This window comes from Eretmochelys imbricata, chromosome 8 (assembly GCF_965152235.1).
Source record: "Eretmochelys imbricata isolate rEreImb1 chromosome 8, rEreImb1.hap1, whole genome shotgun sequence".
Taxonomy (NCBI): domain Eukaryota; kingdom Metazoa; phylum Chordata; order Testudines; family Cheloniidae; genus Eretmochelys; species Eretmochelys imbricata.
Window position 1 is genome coordinate 38099940 of NC_135579.1, and position 15133 is coordinate 38115072.

A 15133-nucleotide genomic window follows, 5' to 3' on the forward strand; every position below is an offset into this window, starting at 1 on the left:
GGAATGAAGGGGTAGAGTGGAGGTAGGGCCTAAGGCGGAGTGAGGGCAACAAAAGGCAGGACGGGGATGGGAACTTGGGGGAAGGGATTGGATGGGGATGGGGCCTGAAGCGGAGCAGGGGTTAAGCACTCCCGGGGCCAGGAGGAAGCCGGCACCTGTGCCTCACAGCACTGGCCCAACCCTTCCAATATCCCATCTCTAGCCATGGCTATCTCTGATGCTTCAGAGGAACGGGAGATCAAAACTGCAGCCCAGCATTCATCAACTAAGAGGTCTTATTACTGCCTTGTACAATGGCATTAATTCTTCTCTATCTCTACTGGAAATGCCTCATTTAAAACATCCCAGGATTGCATTTGCCTTTTTTGCAGCCACATGACATTGGTAGCTCATAGTTAAAGCTAAAATTTTGTCATGGGTATTTTTAGTAAAAGTCACAGACAGGATGTGGGCAATAAACAATAAATAAGGGAAGCCCAAGCCCCACAGTGTGGAGCTGACAGCACGAGCCCCACCATCTGGGGCTGACAGACAGAGCCCTGACACTCAGGGCTGAAGTCATGGTGGTAATGTAAAATCACAGAATCCTTGACGTCCATGACCGACTCATAGCCTTACTCATAGTCATCCTGTGATCGACCATATCTCTCTCCTCCTCTGTTGCTTTGAGCTGATAAGCCGCCAGCTTGTATCAGAAATTATTTTTATTAGATCCTAAGTGCACATCCTTACATCCTTGCACTATTGAATTTCATCCCATTTCTGTTATTCCAGTCTTCAAGGTCATCCAGATATTTCTGAACAATATTCCGGTCCTCTGTGTCAGCAATGCCTCCCAACTTTGAATCCTTAGCACATTTCATTAAAAGAAAAGGAGTGCTTGTGGCACCTTAGAGACTAAGCTCACTTCACGAAAGCTTATGCTCAAATAAATTTGTTAGTCTCTGAGGTGCCACAAGTACTCCTTTTCTTTTTGCAGATACAGATTAACATGGCTGCTACTCTGAAACCTGTCACATTTCATTAAGACCCTTCTGCTTTTTGTGCCAAAGTCATTAATAAAAATATTGTATAAGATTGAGTCAGATATGTAAAGTTATATCCCTCTCTTGGGTAAAAAATGACAGAGGAATATTATTTAGGCTCATGACATATTCTCCTGACACAAAGGCCTGGTCTATACACAGATTTTATACTGCTATAATTATTTAAATTAGGAGTGTAATTTTTTTTAACCAAATTGTTATACCAGTGAATCTCCTAGTTTGGGTGCCATTATACCCATATACTGGTGTCTTATATTGGTTTAGTTTCTTTCCTTCCTGTACAGGAATTTGCTATACCAGTATAAGCACTTTTATACTGGTATAATTGTATCCACTTTAGAGGAGTTGCACTGTTTTAACAATGCCAGTATCATTACCGCTACAGACTAGGGACCGAATACCTAGGGGTAACAGTGGACGAGAAGCTGGATATGAGTCAGCAGTGTGCCCTTGTTGCCAAGAAGGCCAATGGCATTTTGGGATGTATAAGTAGGGGCATAGCGAGCAGATCGAGGGACGTGATCATTCCCCTCTATTCGACATTGGTGAGGCCTCATCTGGAGTACTGTGTCCAGTTTTGGGCCCCACACTACAAGAAGGATGTGGATAAATTGGAGAGAGTCCAGCGAAGGGCAACAAAAATGATTAGGGGTCTAGAACACATGACTTATGAGGAGAGGCTGAGGGAGCTGGGATTGTTTAGCCTGCAGAAGAGAAGAATGAGGGGGGATTTGATAGCTGCTTTCAACTACCTGAAAGGGGGTTCCAAAGAGGATGGCTCTAGACTGTTCTCAATGGTAGCAGATGACAGAACGAAGAGTAATGGCCTCAAGTTGCAGTGGGGGAGGTTTAGATTGGATATTAGGAAAAACTTTTTCACTAAGAGGGTGGTGAAACACTGGAATGCGTTACCTAGGGAGGTGGTAGAATCTCCTTCCTTAGAGGTTTTTAAGGTCAGGCTTGACAAAGCCCTGGCTGGGATGATTTAACTGGGAATTGGTCCTGCTTCGAGCAGGGGGTTGGACTAGATGACCTTCAGGGGTCCCTTCCAACCCTGATATTCTATGATTCTATGATTAAAGGAATACTACATACTGTGTGTGTAGACAAGGCCTAAATGAGCCTGTGTTTGTAGGTGGTGCATGCATGTAATATCCATTAATTTCAATAAGAGTTGGGCATATACAGCAGCTGAAGATTTGGGCCCAATATGTTATCATTGGATGGTTTTGCCATTGGAGGGTCAGATTCCGATATTCTGCTCATGTTGAATAATACATTGAGTTGAAGTCAGTGAAACCACTCATAGTATAAGATGATGTTCTTTGTGAGTAAGGGTATCAGAATCTGGTTCTTAATGGGGGTCTACTTTTAAAAATTGTAAAACATTAACTCAATAGATACTGAAGTGCTGCTTCTCAACCTCTGCCTTTTACTGGAAAAATCAATGTTACTAGAGATCAAGTCCTGAAGTCCTTCCTCAATAGGAGTTTCTCCTGAATAAGGACTGCAGGACTCTCTTTGCGTTTACTAAGTGTATCGTCTCATAGAGATAACTAAAGTTATCATGACCATCAAAAAATTTTATTTTGATTTAAATCTACCCAGGGAACATTTAATCAGAACATACTCAGTTTCACCATCTCAGTTAAAAGCAGAAGTGTAGTCAGTGCACAATTGTGTAAATCTAATATTTTAAGAAAGGAGATACTATGCTATATTTATGTACACATTACTGTAGCTAGTGCTGCTGTGTGGGATTAATCTGTAAAATGGGAATAATAGTATTTATGTGTATTGTGAGTCTTAAATCTAATGGTCGGAATTTGGGTGTCATTGGGAATTATGGGTAATCAGAATTTCTGAAAATTAGGGGACATATTTTCAAAAGAGCTTAGCACCCAAACTTGCATTGATCAATGGGAAGGAAAAATTATTAAATGCATGCAAAAATGGCACACAGTACTTTATTTATGTGTCACTCAGAGACTCACATTTAATTTCAAAATCTGTCATATGCTGCCAAACTTTTGGTGTCTTTGGTCCTAAATCCATTGAATAACATCATGATCATAGTAACACATCTAGTAATGTTCTATATGTGGTCTTGTTAATGCCTCATATGTTACTGTTAAAATAACTTCCAATTTCAAAAATTTTAAATGGTTAATATTAATTTTCACTTCTAACATGCCTTTTATTGGAGGAGCTCAAAATACTGTGATCAAATTTTTCAAGTGAAATCATAGAAATGTAGGACTGGAAGGTACCTCGATAAGTCATTTAGTCTAGTTCCTTGCACAGAGTCAGGATTAAGTATTATCTAGACCATCCTTGACAGGTGCTTTTCTAACCTGTTCTTAAAAACCTCCAGTGATGGAGATTCCACACCCCACCTAGTTAATTTGTTCCAGTACTTAGCTACCCTTACAGTTAGGAAGCTTTTCCTAATGTTTGACCTAAATCTCCCTGACAGCAGGGGTGCTGAAACAATTTGTATAGTGGGGGTGCTGAGAGCCATTGAGCCAAATTGTAAACCCTGTATATGATGGAAACTGCAGCACCCCCAGCACCCCGAGTTCCAGTACCTATGCCTGACAGTAATTTAAGCCCATTACTTCTTGTCCTGTCCTCAGTGGCTAAAGAGAACTATTTGTCACCCTTCTCTTCATAGCAACCTTTTATGTACTTGACGACATATATCATGTCCCCCCTCAGTCTTTTCTTCTCCAGTTTTTTAAGCATCCTATCTTTCCAATGCATTGGTATAGTTTGCTTTTGTACCCTGAATCTCTTTAAAAAATGCCAACTCTTTGGAACTAATTTTTCCCTTAGACTTGCTTCCCACGGGATCTTACCTACCAATTCTCTGAGTTTGCTAAAGTCTGCATTCTTGAAATCCTTGTAGGTCATGTTTTCTAGATCTTTTGTCATTTTTGTTGCTCTCCTCTGGACTTTCTTCAATTTGTCCATATCTTTCCTGAAGTGTGGTGCTCAGAACTGGACACAATACTCCAGCTGAGGCCTTATCAGTGCTGAGTAGAGTGGAATAATTACTTCTTGTGTCCTGCTTACAACACTTCTGCTTATACATCCCAGAATGATGTTCACTTTTTTTTTTACAACAGGATTACATTGTTGACCCATATTTAGTTTGTGATCCGCTATAGCCCCATGTCTTTTTCCGCAGTACTGCTTCCGAGGCAGTCATTTCCCGTTTTCTATATGTGTAATTGATTATTCCTTCTTAAGTGTAGTACACTACATTTTTCCCTATTGAATTTACTTCTGTTTAATTCAGACCATTTCTCCAGTTTGTCAAGATCATCTTGAATTCTAATCCTGTCCTCCAAAGCACTTGCAACCCCTCCTAGCTTGCTGTCATCTGCAAACTTTATAAGTATACTGTCTGTGCCATTATCCAAATCATTTTTGAAGATATTCAATAGAACCAGACCCAGGAGAGATCCCTGCAGGACCCCATTCAATATGTCTGTCCAGCTCAGTTGTGAACCATTGATAACTACTCTCTGAGAATGGTTTTCCAGACAGTTGTGCATTCACCTTCTAGTAGATTCATCTAGGTTGTATTTCTCTGGTTTGTTTATGAGATCATGTGAGACAGTATCAAAAGCCTTAATAAAGTTGAGATATATGACACCTTCTGATTCTCCCCATCCACAAGGCTTGTTACTCTGTCAAAGAAGTATATTAGCTTGGTTTGACATGATTTGTTCTTGACAAATCCATGTTGACTGTTGCTTATTACCTTATTATCTTCTAGGTGGTTACAAATTGATCATTTGATTATTTGCTCCATTATCTTTCCAGGTACCAAAGTTAAGATGACTGGTCTATAATTCCCTGGGTTGTCCTTATTCCCCTTTTTATAGATAGGTACTATATTTGCTCTTTTCTAGTCCTCAGGTATATCTCCCGTCCTCCAATGAGTTCTCAAAGATAATTGCTAATGGTTCAGAGATCTCTTCAGTCAGTTCCTTAAGCATTCTAGGATGTGTTTCATCAGACCCTGCCAATCTGAAGACATGTAACTTGTCTAAGTAATTCTTAACTTGTTCTTTTTCTATTTTACCCTCAGATCCTGCCCCATTTACACTTTTGTTCTCTATGTTAGTCGTCTGATCCTTGCTAACTTTTGTGGTGAAAACTGAAACAAAAAAGACAAGAACATAAGAATGGCCAGAATTGGTCAGACCAACGATCCATCTAGCTCAATATCCTGTCTTCTGACACTGGCCAATGCTAAGTGTTTCAAAGGGAATGAATAGAACAGGTAATCAACAAATGATCCATCCCCTGTCGCCCATTCCCAGCTTCTGGCATACAGAGGCTAGGGATGTTTAACTTCAGCTATTACTGCATTTTCTGTTATTGTCTTTCCCGCCTTATTTAGTAATGGGCCTATCCTGTCCCTGGTCTTCCTCTAGCTCCCCATATATTTGTAAAATGCTTTTTTGTTACTAGCTAGTTTAATCTTGCTTTGTGCCTTGGCCTTCCTAATTTTGTCCCTACATGCTTGTGTTTATATATATATATATATATTCATCCTTTGTCATTTGACCTACTTTCCACTTCTTGTATGACTCTTTTTTAGTTCCAGGTCACTGAAGATCTCCTGGTTAAGCCGAGGGAAAAAATCTTACCATACGTCCTATCTTTCCAATGCATTGGTATAGTTTCCTCTTGTACCCTGAATCTCTTTAAAAAATGCCAACTCTTTGGAACTAATTTTTCCCTTAAACTTGCTTCCCATGGGATCTTACCTACCAATTCTCTGAGTTTGCTAAAGTCTGCCTTCTTGAAATCCATTGTCTTTGTTCTGTTGTTTTCCCTCCTACTATTCTTTAGAATCATGAACTTTATCATTTCACCCAAGCTGCCTTCCACCTTCAAATTCTCAACTAGTTCCTCCCAGTTTGTCAGAATCAAATCCAGAATAGTCTCTCTTCTAGTCACTTTCTCCACCTTCTGTCTCCAATAACTTGTTGGGTAATCTGTGCCCTGCTGAATTATTTTCCCAACAAATGTCTGGATATTTGAAGTCCCCCATCACCACCAAGTCCTGTATTTTGGTTTAGTTTGTTAGTTGTTTAAAAAAGTCTCATCCACCTCTTCTTCCTGGTTAGGTGGTCTTTAGTAGACTCTGCCATGACATCACCCTTGTATTTTACCCCTTTTATCTTTACCCGGAGACTTTCAACAGGTCTGCTTCCCATGAGTCTCAACCTCAGTGCAAGTGTATACATCTTTGATATACAAGGCAACACCTCCTCCCTTTTTCCCTGCCTGTACTTCCTGAATAAGGTGTACCATTCTATTCCAATATTCCAGTCATATGAATTATTCCAACAAGTTTCTATAGTGCCAATTATGTAATATTTGTGATTATTCACTAGTATTTCTAGTTCTTCCTGTTTATTCCCCATACTTCTTGCATTCATATACAGACATCTAAGATGTTTATTAGATTTCTCCTCTATATACCCTCTTGTCTCTCTTTTGTCCATGCTACAATTTCCCATGTTTCCCCCAGATTCTGACCCTTCACCCAGGTCTCCATTTTTTGGATTTACCTGTGGGTTTTTGTCTCCTGCCCCCATCAAACCTAGTTTAAAGCCTGCCTCTCTAGGTTTTCCAGTCTGTATCCAAAGATACTCTTACCCTTACTTGACAGGTGGACCCCATTGCTGCTCAACAGTCCTTCTTGGAACAAGATCTGATAGTCAAGGAAGCTGGAGCCCTTCTGGTGACGCCATCCGTGCAGTCATGTATTTACTTCCAGGATGTGTCTGTCTCTGCCTAGATCCCTACCCTCGACCAGAAGGATCCTTCACCCTCACCCCCAGAGTCCTGTAGTCACTTCTGCTATGCTCAGGTCATACCTCCAGTAACATTAGTGCCTACCTGGATGAGCAGCATGGTGTAGTAGTCAGAGGGCTGGATGATCCTTGGCAATCTTTCTGTAGTGACTTGGCTATGGGCCCCTGACAGGCAGCACACCCATCCCAGGATGCAAGGTCAGGCCTTCAGATGGATGCCTCTGTCCCCCTTGGAAGGGAATTGTCCACCACCACCACCCTTCATTTCCTCTTGTGAGTGGTGGCCACAATCCTCCCAGCCTTGGCTGTGGTTCTCCTCCTCCACCCTTGGGGGAGATTCCTCATCCTTTTTTTCCAGGGCAGCATGTTGTCTTTTTTTATCTCTGTGGATGGGTAGGTTGCAAGATCCGTACTTAGGTAACCCTCCACCCCAAAATATATATATATATGGAGCCAGATTTTCAAAAGAACTTTGCTCCCATTTGGGCACATATCTGAAGGGGCCAGATTTTCAAACATGTAGAACACCCAGAAACTCCCACTGGCCTTCCTGGTCTGAATAGGCCTAAATTTGTCTAACTTTCAAAAATAAGTTGGTTTGGGTGCCTCCCAGCAGTGACTGCTGAAGTCAGTGGAATCTATTGGTTGCTCAGCATGTTTGAAAATGAGGCCACTTATTTAAGTCCCTATATTTGGAAGTAGGAACCTAACTTAGATGCTTTGATGCTTCTCTGTTAGCAATGTTTTTGTGTGCCCTGTACACATTGATCAAGACAGCCATTGCACCATTGGCTGTAATTTTGACAGTTCTGATAAACTATGTGGGGGGAGGGATAGCTCAGTGGTTTGAGCATTGGCCTGCTAAACCCAGCATTGTGAGTTCAATTCCTGAAGGGGCCATTTAGGGATCTGGGGCAAAAATTGGGTATTGGTCCTGCTTTGAGTAGGGGGTTGGACTAGATGACCTCCTTAGGTCCCTTCCAACCCTGATATTCTGTGTGAACTTGGGCCTTGCTGGTACTTGAATATGAGTCTAAAAGGAGCATTGGAAAACAAATGCAACTACTATTTCTTCTCCTGAACCTCTCCCTACAGTTCTAGTTGCACTTGCCTCACTGTTTGCCTGTATATTATTATGTAAAATAAACTGAAGCCCATGTTAAATAATCTCATAGTTCATGGTTGTGACTTGCAAAATTCAACCAGTGGATAGTGGCAGGGTAGGGCTGTTACAGCAGTGGTTGAGAGGATCAAGGAAGGAGAGGTAGCAGTGAGAGGAAATACTCCCCAAAAGAGTGGGGAGGGTAATGCAGCAAGAATGAATTAAAGGGGGGGCAGAGAAGACGGTCTTTAAGAAGGAAAGCAACATAACTGTAGAAGTACACTGGTAGAACCAGCTGTAAGCAAAAACACACTGGGGGAGGGGAGTGCATGCTTTTCAGAGTGTGCTGATTTAACACTCATGAGCTGATGCAGTCTAGCTCTGCAGCAGCAGCAGTAGGACTAGAAGTCTAGGCAACTCAGCAGTGAGACTGGACAGGAAGGCAGTTCATTCCCTGTTTTCCCCTCTAGCACCTAGAATGAGGAGCGGGAAAGAGGCCAAAGAACCACTCTGTATTCCTTTCCTATGACAAGCTGCTGCCTTGCTTTTGTTTGGGGCCCCACAGCTTGCCCTGGTGGTGGCCTTGTGGGTAGAAAAAATGCAGGCAGGAATTAATGTTGGTAAATATGGGAAGGCTTCTTCCACATCCCCTATATCCATGGCCAGTCTGGGACGGGGAGAGGGGCAGGAGGGCCATTTGGCCTGGACCTCAAGCTCAAAGGGGCCTCAAATTTAGACACTTGTTAATTTTTGGCATTTAATAAGTTTCACAGCTTGTTTTTATGCACATTCCTATCAAACCAAAACGGGGGACACTTTCTCAGCTTAGAGCTGCAAATTTGAGCAAATAAGAAATGTGATTTGGTGAAAGACATCATTTTTTGTTATCTGATATAGATTTGGTCATATTAAAGATTTTTAGATGTTCATAAATATTAGTAAAAATATATCGGTTCTGATGGCACAAGATTAGACCGTGAAGAGTGTGTCCTCTCAGACCAGCTGATTATATAAACAAACCACCACTAGTGTCTGGTGCTGGATCAGGTGTGTGTTGAAAGGGGTCTTAAAAGCTGGAAGTGGCTTGGGCCCTCTCTGGACCTCTGAGAGGGCCTGCCTATATCATAGGAGATAGGTGTTAGACATTAGACCAAAGAGCCTCTGCAGTAGCAGGCGACAGCCCCGGGTAGAAGAGCTATCTTTCTCTTTGTCTAGACATAAAACGTATGTAAACACACACATGGACGTCACACTCACTCTTTCTCCTAATTTGAGTGTGGGCGGGAAGGCAGGGCTTTTAGGAATTGAAGGGGTCCCTGACTGTCTCCCTGGGGAGGAGAGAGGTATCTCTGTGAAGGGGGGTGGCTATGGGGGTAGTTGGCTCTGAACTCCCAGGGGCTGAGGAGAGGGTGCGGGGGCGGTCCTGGTGTGTGTTGGGGGGATTGGTGCTGCGGTTGGCTCCGGTGAAGAGCTCCCTGGGGAAGGGGCTCGCCCCTGTGTGGGATAGGCGCTGTGGCTGGCGGGGCACTCTTGCCCTCCACGGGGTAGCCGGCAGGCCGCGCAGCCCCCTCCCGTGCCGTCCGGCTGCTGCTCTTGGCTGCTTGCCTCGGTGTCGCTGTTCCCTGCCCGGGTGCTGAATTGGAGCCAGCTGGAGCTCAGCGCCCCTCCCCCGCACACTCCAAGCAGCAGCCACAGAAGGAGGAAGTGGAGCTGCGAGTCCCCCGAGCTGCTGGAGGAGGAGAGGCCGGATCCGCCGCCGCAGGGCCGGGTAGCAGCCGAGCCGGGGAGCATGGATTTTCTGAGGAAGCGGGCGGCTCGGGAGCCGGCAGCGGTGGCGGCTGCAGGGGCGGCGGCAGCGCCGGGCGCAGCGAGCGGCGCCTGCTAGCTGGGTGCATGAACCCGCTGCTGGGTGTGGGAGGCGGCGGCGGCGGCTGAGGGATGTGAGGCCCGGCAGGGCTGCGAGCGCGTCAGGTGAAAGCTGAGCTCGGCTCCCCCCACCCCTCCCTCCGCCCTCGGCCATGGCGCCGTCTTCTCCCCGCCACTGCTGCGGGGCGGCGGCGCTCCGGATCCTGGCTCTCCTGCTCCTGCTGTGCCTGGGGCCGGCGGGCGGGCAGCTCCGCTACTCGGTGCAGGAGGAGCTGCAGCGCGGCGCCTTCGTGGGGAACGTGGCGAGCGACCTGGGCGTGGATCCGCAGCGGCTGTCGGCTCGGGGCGCACGGCTGACCTCGGGCAGCGGGCGGCAGTACCTGGAGCTGGATCTGGGCCGCGGGGCGCTGCTGGTGAAGGAGCGCATGGACCGGGAGGCGCTGTGCGAGCTTAGCCCCTCCTGCTTCCTCAGCCTGGAGCTGGTGATCGAGCAGCCCATCGAGGTGCACAACGTGGAGGTGGAGGTGCTGGACATCAACGACAACGCGCCCCGCTTCCCGCGGCAGGGCTACCGGCTGGAGGTCAGCGAGTCTGCTGTGCCCGGCGCCCGCTTCCACATCGAGAGCGCGCAGGACCCCGACGTGGGCACCAACTCGGTGCAGAGCTACCGGCTCAGCCCCAACCAGCACTTCGCCCTGGACCTCAAAGGCTTCCAGCGCGGAAGCAAACTTCTGGAGCTGGTGCTGCAGCAGCCCCTGGACCGGGAGCAAAGCGCCTTGCAGCAGCTGGTGCTCACCGCCATGGATGGGGGCAGCCCCGCCAGGTCTGGCACGGCCCAGATCTCCATTCGGGTCATGGACACAAACGACAACTCGCCCGTCTTTGACCGATCCACCTACTCAGTGAACCTGCTGGAGAATGCGGTCCCGGGCACGCTGGTGGTGAAGCTGAACGCCTCGGACCCGGACGAGGGCTCCAACGGGGAGGTGCTGTACTCCTTCAGCGGCTACACCCCCCAGAAGGTGCGGCAGCTCTTCAGCATCGACCCCGTCTCCGGCGAGGTGAGAGTCAACGGCACGCTGGACTACGAGGAGGCCTCCTCCTATGAGATTTATGTGCAGGCCACCGACCGGGGCCCTGTGTCCATGGCCGGGCACTGCAAGGTGCTGGTCAACATCGTGGACGCCAACGATAATGCCCCCGAAGTGGTGCTGACCTCCCTGTACAGCCCGGTGCCGGAGAACGCCCGGCCCGAGACTGTGGTGGCTTTAATGAGTGTAACCGACCAGGACTCCGGGCCGAACAAGCAGGTCAGTCTGAGCATCCCTCCCAACATCCCCTTCAAACTCAACTCCTTCAAAAACTCCTACACGCTGGTCACGCAGGGCAACCTGGACCGCGAAAGGGCTTCCTCCTACAACATCACGGTCACGGCTACGGACGCCGGGACCCCTCCCCTCTCTTCCCACAAAGTGATACAAGTGTACATCTCTGATGTCAACGACAACCCTCCGCGGTTCGAAGAGCCCATGTATTCTGTTTACATCCCCGAGAACAACGCGCTCGGGGTTTCGCTGTGCACTGTCAAAGCCATCGATGCCGATGCCAACGAAAATGCCTATGTGTCCTATTCTCTCCTGAAAGGGGAAATTCAAGGGCTACCTGTCATATCCTACGTCTCCATTAAATCCGACAATGGTAACATATATGCGGTCAACTCCTTTGATTACGAGAAGTTAAGGGAGTTTCAGGTTGTTGTTCAGGCCCAGGATGCTGGGACCCCAGCACTTAGCAGCACTGTCACTGTCCACGTGTATGTGGTGGATCAGAATGACCATGCCCCTCAGATTCTGTACCCTACCTCAACCAACGCCTCGGCAGCCTTGGAGATGATCCCTCGCTCGGCACACGCAGGTTATTTGGTTACCAAAGTAATAGCCATTGATGCAGACTCTGGACAAAATGCATGGTTGTTCTACCATCTGGCTCAAGCCTCAGACCCAGATCTCTTCAGAGTGGAGCTACACAGCGGGGAGATTAGGACTACTCGCAAACTGGGGGATGACAGTGTTACTACTTTCAACCTGTCAGTTGTTGTGAGAGACAATGGAGAGCCATCCCTGTCCTCAGCAGTAGCCATAACCATCGCTGTTGTGGATAGAGTTTCCAAAATCATCCCTGACACAAGGAGGCATATCAAAAGTACTAGAAACTACTCAGAGATAACACTGTATCTCATTATTGCTCTGAGCTCAGTTTCATTCATATTTCTTTTGACAATCATTGTCCTAACAGTCATCAAGTGCTACAGATACAGTGTGTATGGTGACTCCTGTTGTGGAAGTTTTTGTGGGCTCAGAGAAAGGTATCCTGCTGAAACGTACAAGCAGGCTAACAACAACATTGACAATAGGATACCGCATGGTTTAAAAGTACAGCCACATTTTATTGAAGTGCGGGGGAATGGGTCTCTCACTAAGACCTACTGCTATAAGGCATGTCTGACTGCAGGATCAGGAAGTGACACTTTCATGTTTTACAATACTGGTGGCCCAACGGGAACAGGTCCTCATGCAGTGATGGCTGAGAGACATCTGACAGGACAGAGTGGTCAGAGTGCACAAAACCTGATCATACTTAAAAATGACTCCATTACCCCTAATGAGGTGAGGATGAATTGATACATGACCAGAACCATGTTCTGAACCTAACAATGTGTCCTTATCTGAAGGTTAAAAGTGGAATGTCTAGATTCAGTTTATTCCCTATTTTGGTTGCTGAATTCTAATCTATGAAACACGGTTTGGTTTCTAGGTAAATACTGGGGCTTTCTAGGTTTATTTGGTAAGTTAGTGGCTCAGTGTGAGCACATTGTTTGAGACTCACTTAATTTCTGTTGTAGATGGTATAGAAAAGGTTTCCCCTTCCCCAACCCCCTCCCCTTTTCTTTACAGATATGCCCACTCCAACAAACTACTGAGGAATGACACATGTAATCTTAAAATTTTAAGGTTAGAATGCTGCAGAAGAAATGAGATGATACTAAGAATCAATAAGACACTTTACAGTGATTAAAAATATTTGACAATGTGTTGCTTCTGTGCCCAGACAAAATTACCATGGCCAGGCCACTAATAAGATAGATTTGGCTTAGTATATGTGCTTTAGTTGTCCGAGAACATGTTCTCTATACTTTGATGTTTGCACTGCATGGGGCTGCCTTTTTCTCTTCTCCTGTCTGGCAATACAATGACACATTTCAAGGCTGTTGACCCAGTCTACCAGTTATGATGTTGCAGTGCAACAACCTGTAACCTGCTGGTTTGCTATTGAAAACTGTTTAATACCTGTGGTTTGACCAGCAGTATATTAACCTCTGCAATATTTTCCCACAGTGATGAATTAGTCACTGCTTTCTATTAGCACATAGCCAGCGTAGACCTAGTGTACAGTTTGTAGTGTTCTATATCATTCCTGTGTTATGGATTTTGGAAGTGAACACAGCAACACTTCACTATGAGTGAAAAGATAGTGATTTCACTGCTGGGCAGATTGTGTTTTAATTCTGATGTATAAGGAAAATATTGCATTTACTGTACATTACCTGTGCACTGGTAATATGGCAAGCACATGGCTTGTACATTTACATGAAAAATGTATGCAAGCATAAGGAAAGATTGTATCCTTGTGCTTGGATGGAATGTTGCTTTGCTTTTTTGTATCTACACAGAAATATTAACCAAATCTTTATGCTTATTAGCCCCTCTCAAATCAGCCAGAATGTTTTTCTTTTGAAAACAAGGACATGTCTTAACAAGCCATGTTTTTTGTTCTCCTTATTAAGAAATGAGCATCTTGTCTCACTGGTTTTAAAAGATATAAAATGCAGGCTTTAATAACAAGGTTTCTCCTAAAATAATGCTGATACCAAACAATGCTCCTCCATTTACAATTGATGTAGCTATTTTACTCTTTCCCAGTGACGCAATAATATGACTTTGATGACTATGTGATTTTCACAATCTAAGTTCATAACGGCTATCAAATATATAGTGTAGTGGGGCAAATGAACCATTAGTTATCTGATACTTAATATGTATTATAAATATTTTTATTAGAAATATCTAGAATTTGTTGATCATAAGGTGACATGCTAGACATGGTGCAGAAAAGGGAAGAATCAGAGGATTACAAATATTCCTTAGATCAGAGCTTCTGTGCAAACAGATGGATGATAATTGAAAATGACTTTGGTTTAGATGTAGAAACAGCAGAAATTTGTAATAGATTCCCATCGTGACTTTAGGAGATAGATCCTATTGCATGAAGTGAATTAGCAATTTCTGAGGAACTGTGCAGGTAAAGCAAAGACAGCTTACTAACCCTAGTGTTGGTGTACAATAGCAGAGAGACACAATACAAATTTATTAACTCCTGTTTTAATGTTGGAATGAAACAATATCTACCACATATTCAGTTGTGCGAAGAACCAGAATTCAGATGTGCAAGCAATTACTTATTAGTTTTGCAAGATTTAAACAGAGAAGAAATTCTGTTAGATACTGTTTTCCACAAGTTCAGTGAAATTTCCTAAGGCCTTGCATTACAAAAATTGCCTATGGTGCTGTAATGCAGAGAACCTGTGTCATTGTCAGATGCACATGAGACAATGTAGCCATATAACTGAATTCACAGGTTAATAATTTTTAGCAGATTATCTCTTTCAAATTTACATATTTTGCCCCATTACTCAGTCTCCACATACACATGTTAAAAGCGATCCACTGATTAACAATGTCAAGGTATGCTGGTTTTAATGGACATTGTTAGTCTTATTAAACGTGCCAAACACCATATTTTGCTTGTTTCTATAGCAATAGTAAATTTGTATAATTCTTGAAAGGCCCATCCCATCATCTATAAAGTGTACTAGCAGGGATCACTGCATCTTGTGGCATCTTACAACGTTGATATATAATGTAACTGTTACCACTGGACAATCTATAAAGAAATATTTTTTTCTAATAAGGCTTGGGGACAGATGTTATCAATTAACTATAATATGATAAGAAGCTGCACCAGTTACTCAGGCTTTCTGTGGAATTTACCATAAGTGAAAATATTTCTTGGGTTTCACATATATTAAAATGTTGTATACATTAATTCTGCAGTCAGATAAAAAAAATTCTGTGCCCAGGATACGTGTGTTGGTGTGGGTGTCACAGGTTCTTTTTATATTTAAAATTAGAGACAGATTCTTCTTTCACTTACTCTGAGGC

General features: G+C 44.6%; 2 protein-coding genes across 2 annotated transcripts in view; both read left to right on the plus strand.

Moving 5' to 3' along the window:
- Positions 1 to 15133, plus strand: part of LOC144268911 (protocadherin alpha-2-like) — a 213097-nt gene that overhangs the window by 105894 nt on the left and 92070 nt on the right. The window lies entirely within an intron of this gene.
- On the plus strand, positions 10007 to 12535 carry LOC144269092 (protocadherin alpha-C2-like). The gene has a single exon (XM_077824597.1). It carries the CDS (start codon positions 10007 to 10009, stop codon positions 12533 to 12535), a length of 2529 nt encoding a protein of 842 aa, XP_077680723.1.

What these genes read in the sequence shown, in the direction of transcription:
- LOC144269092 (XM_077824597.1), top strand. Translation starts at nt 10,007, where the DNA reads ATGGCGCCGTCTTCTCCCCGCCACTGCTGCGGGGCGGCGGCGCTCCGG.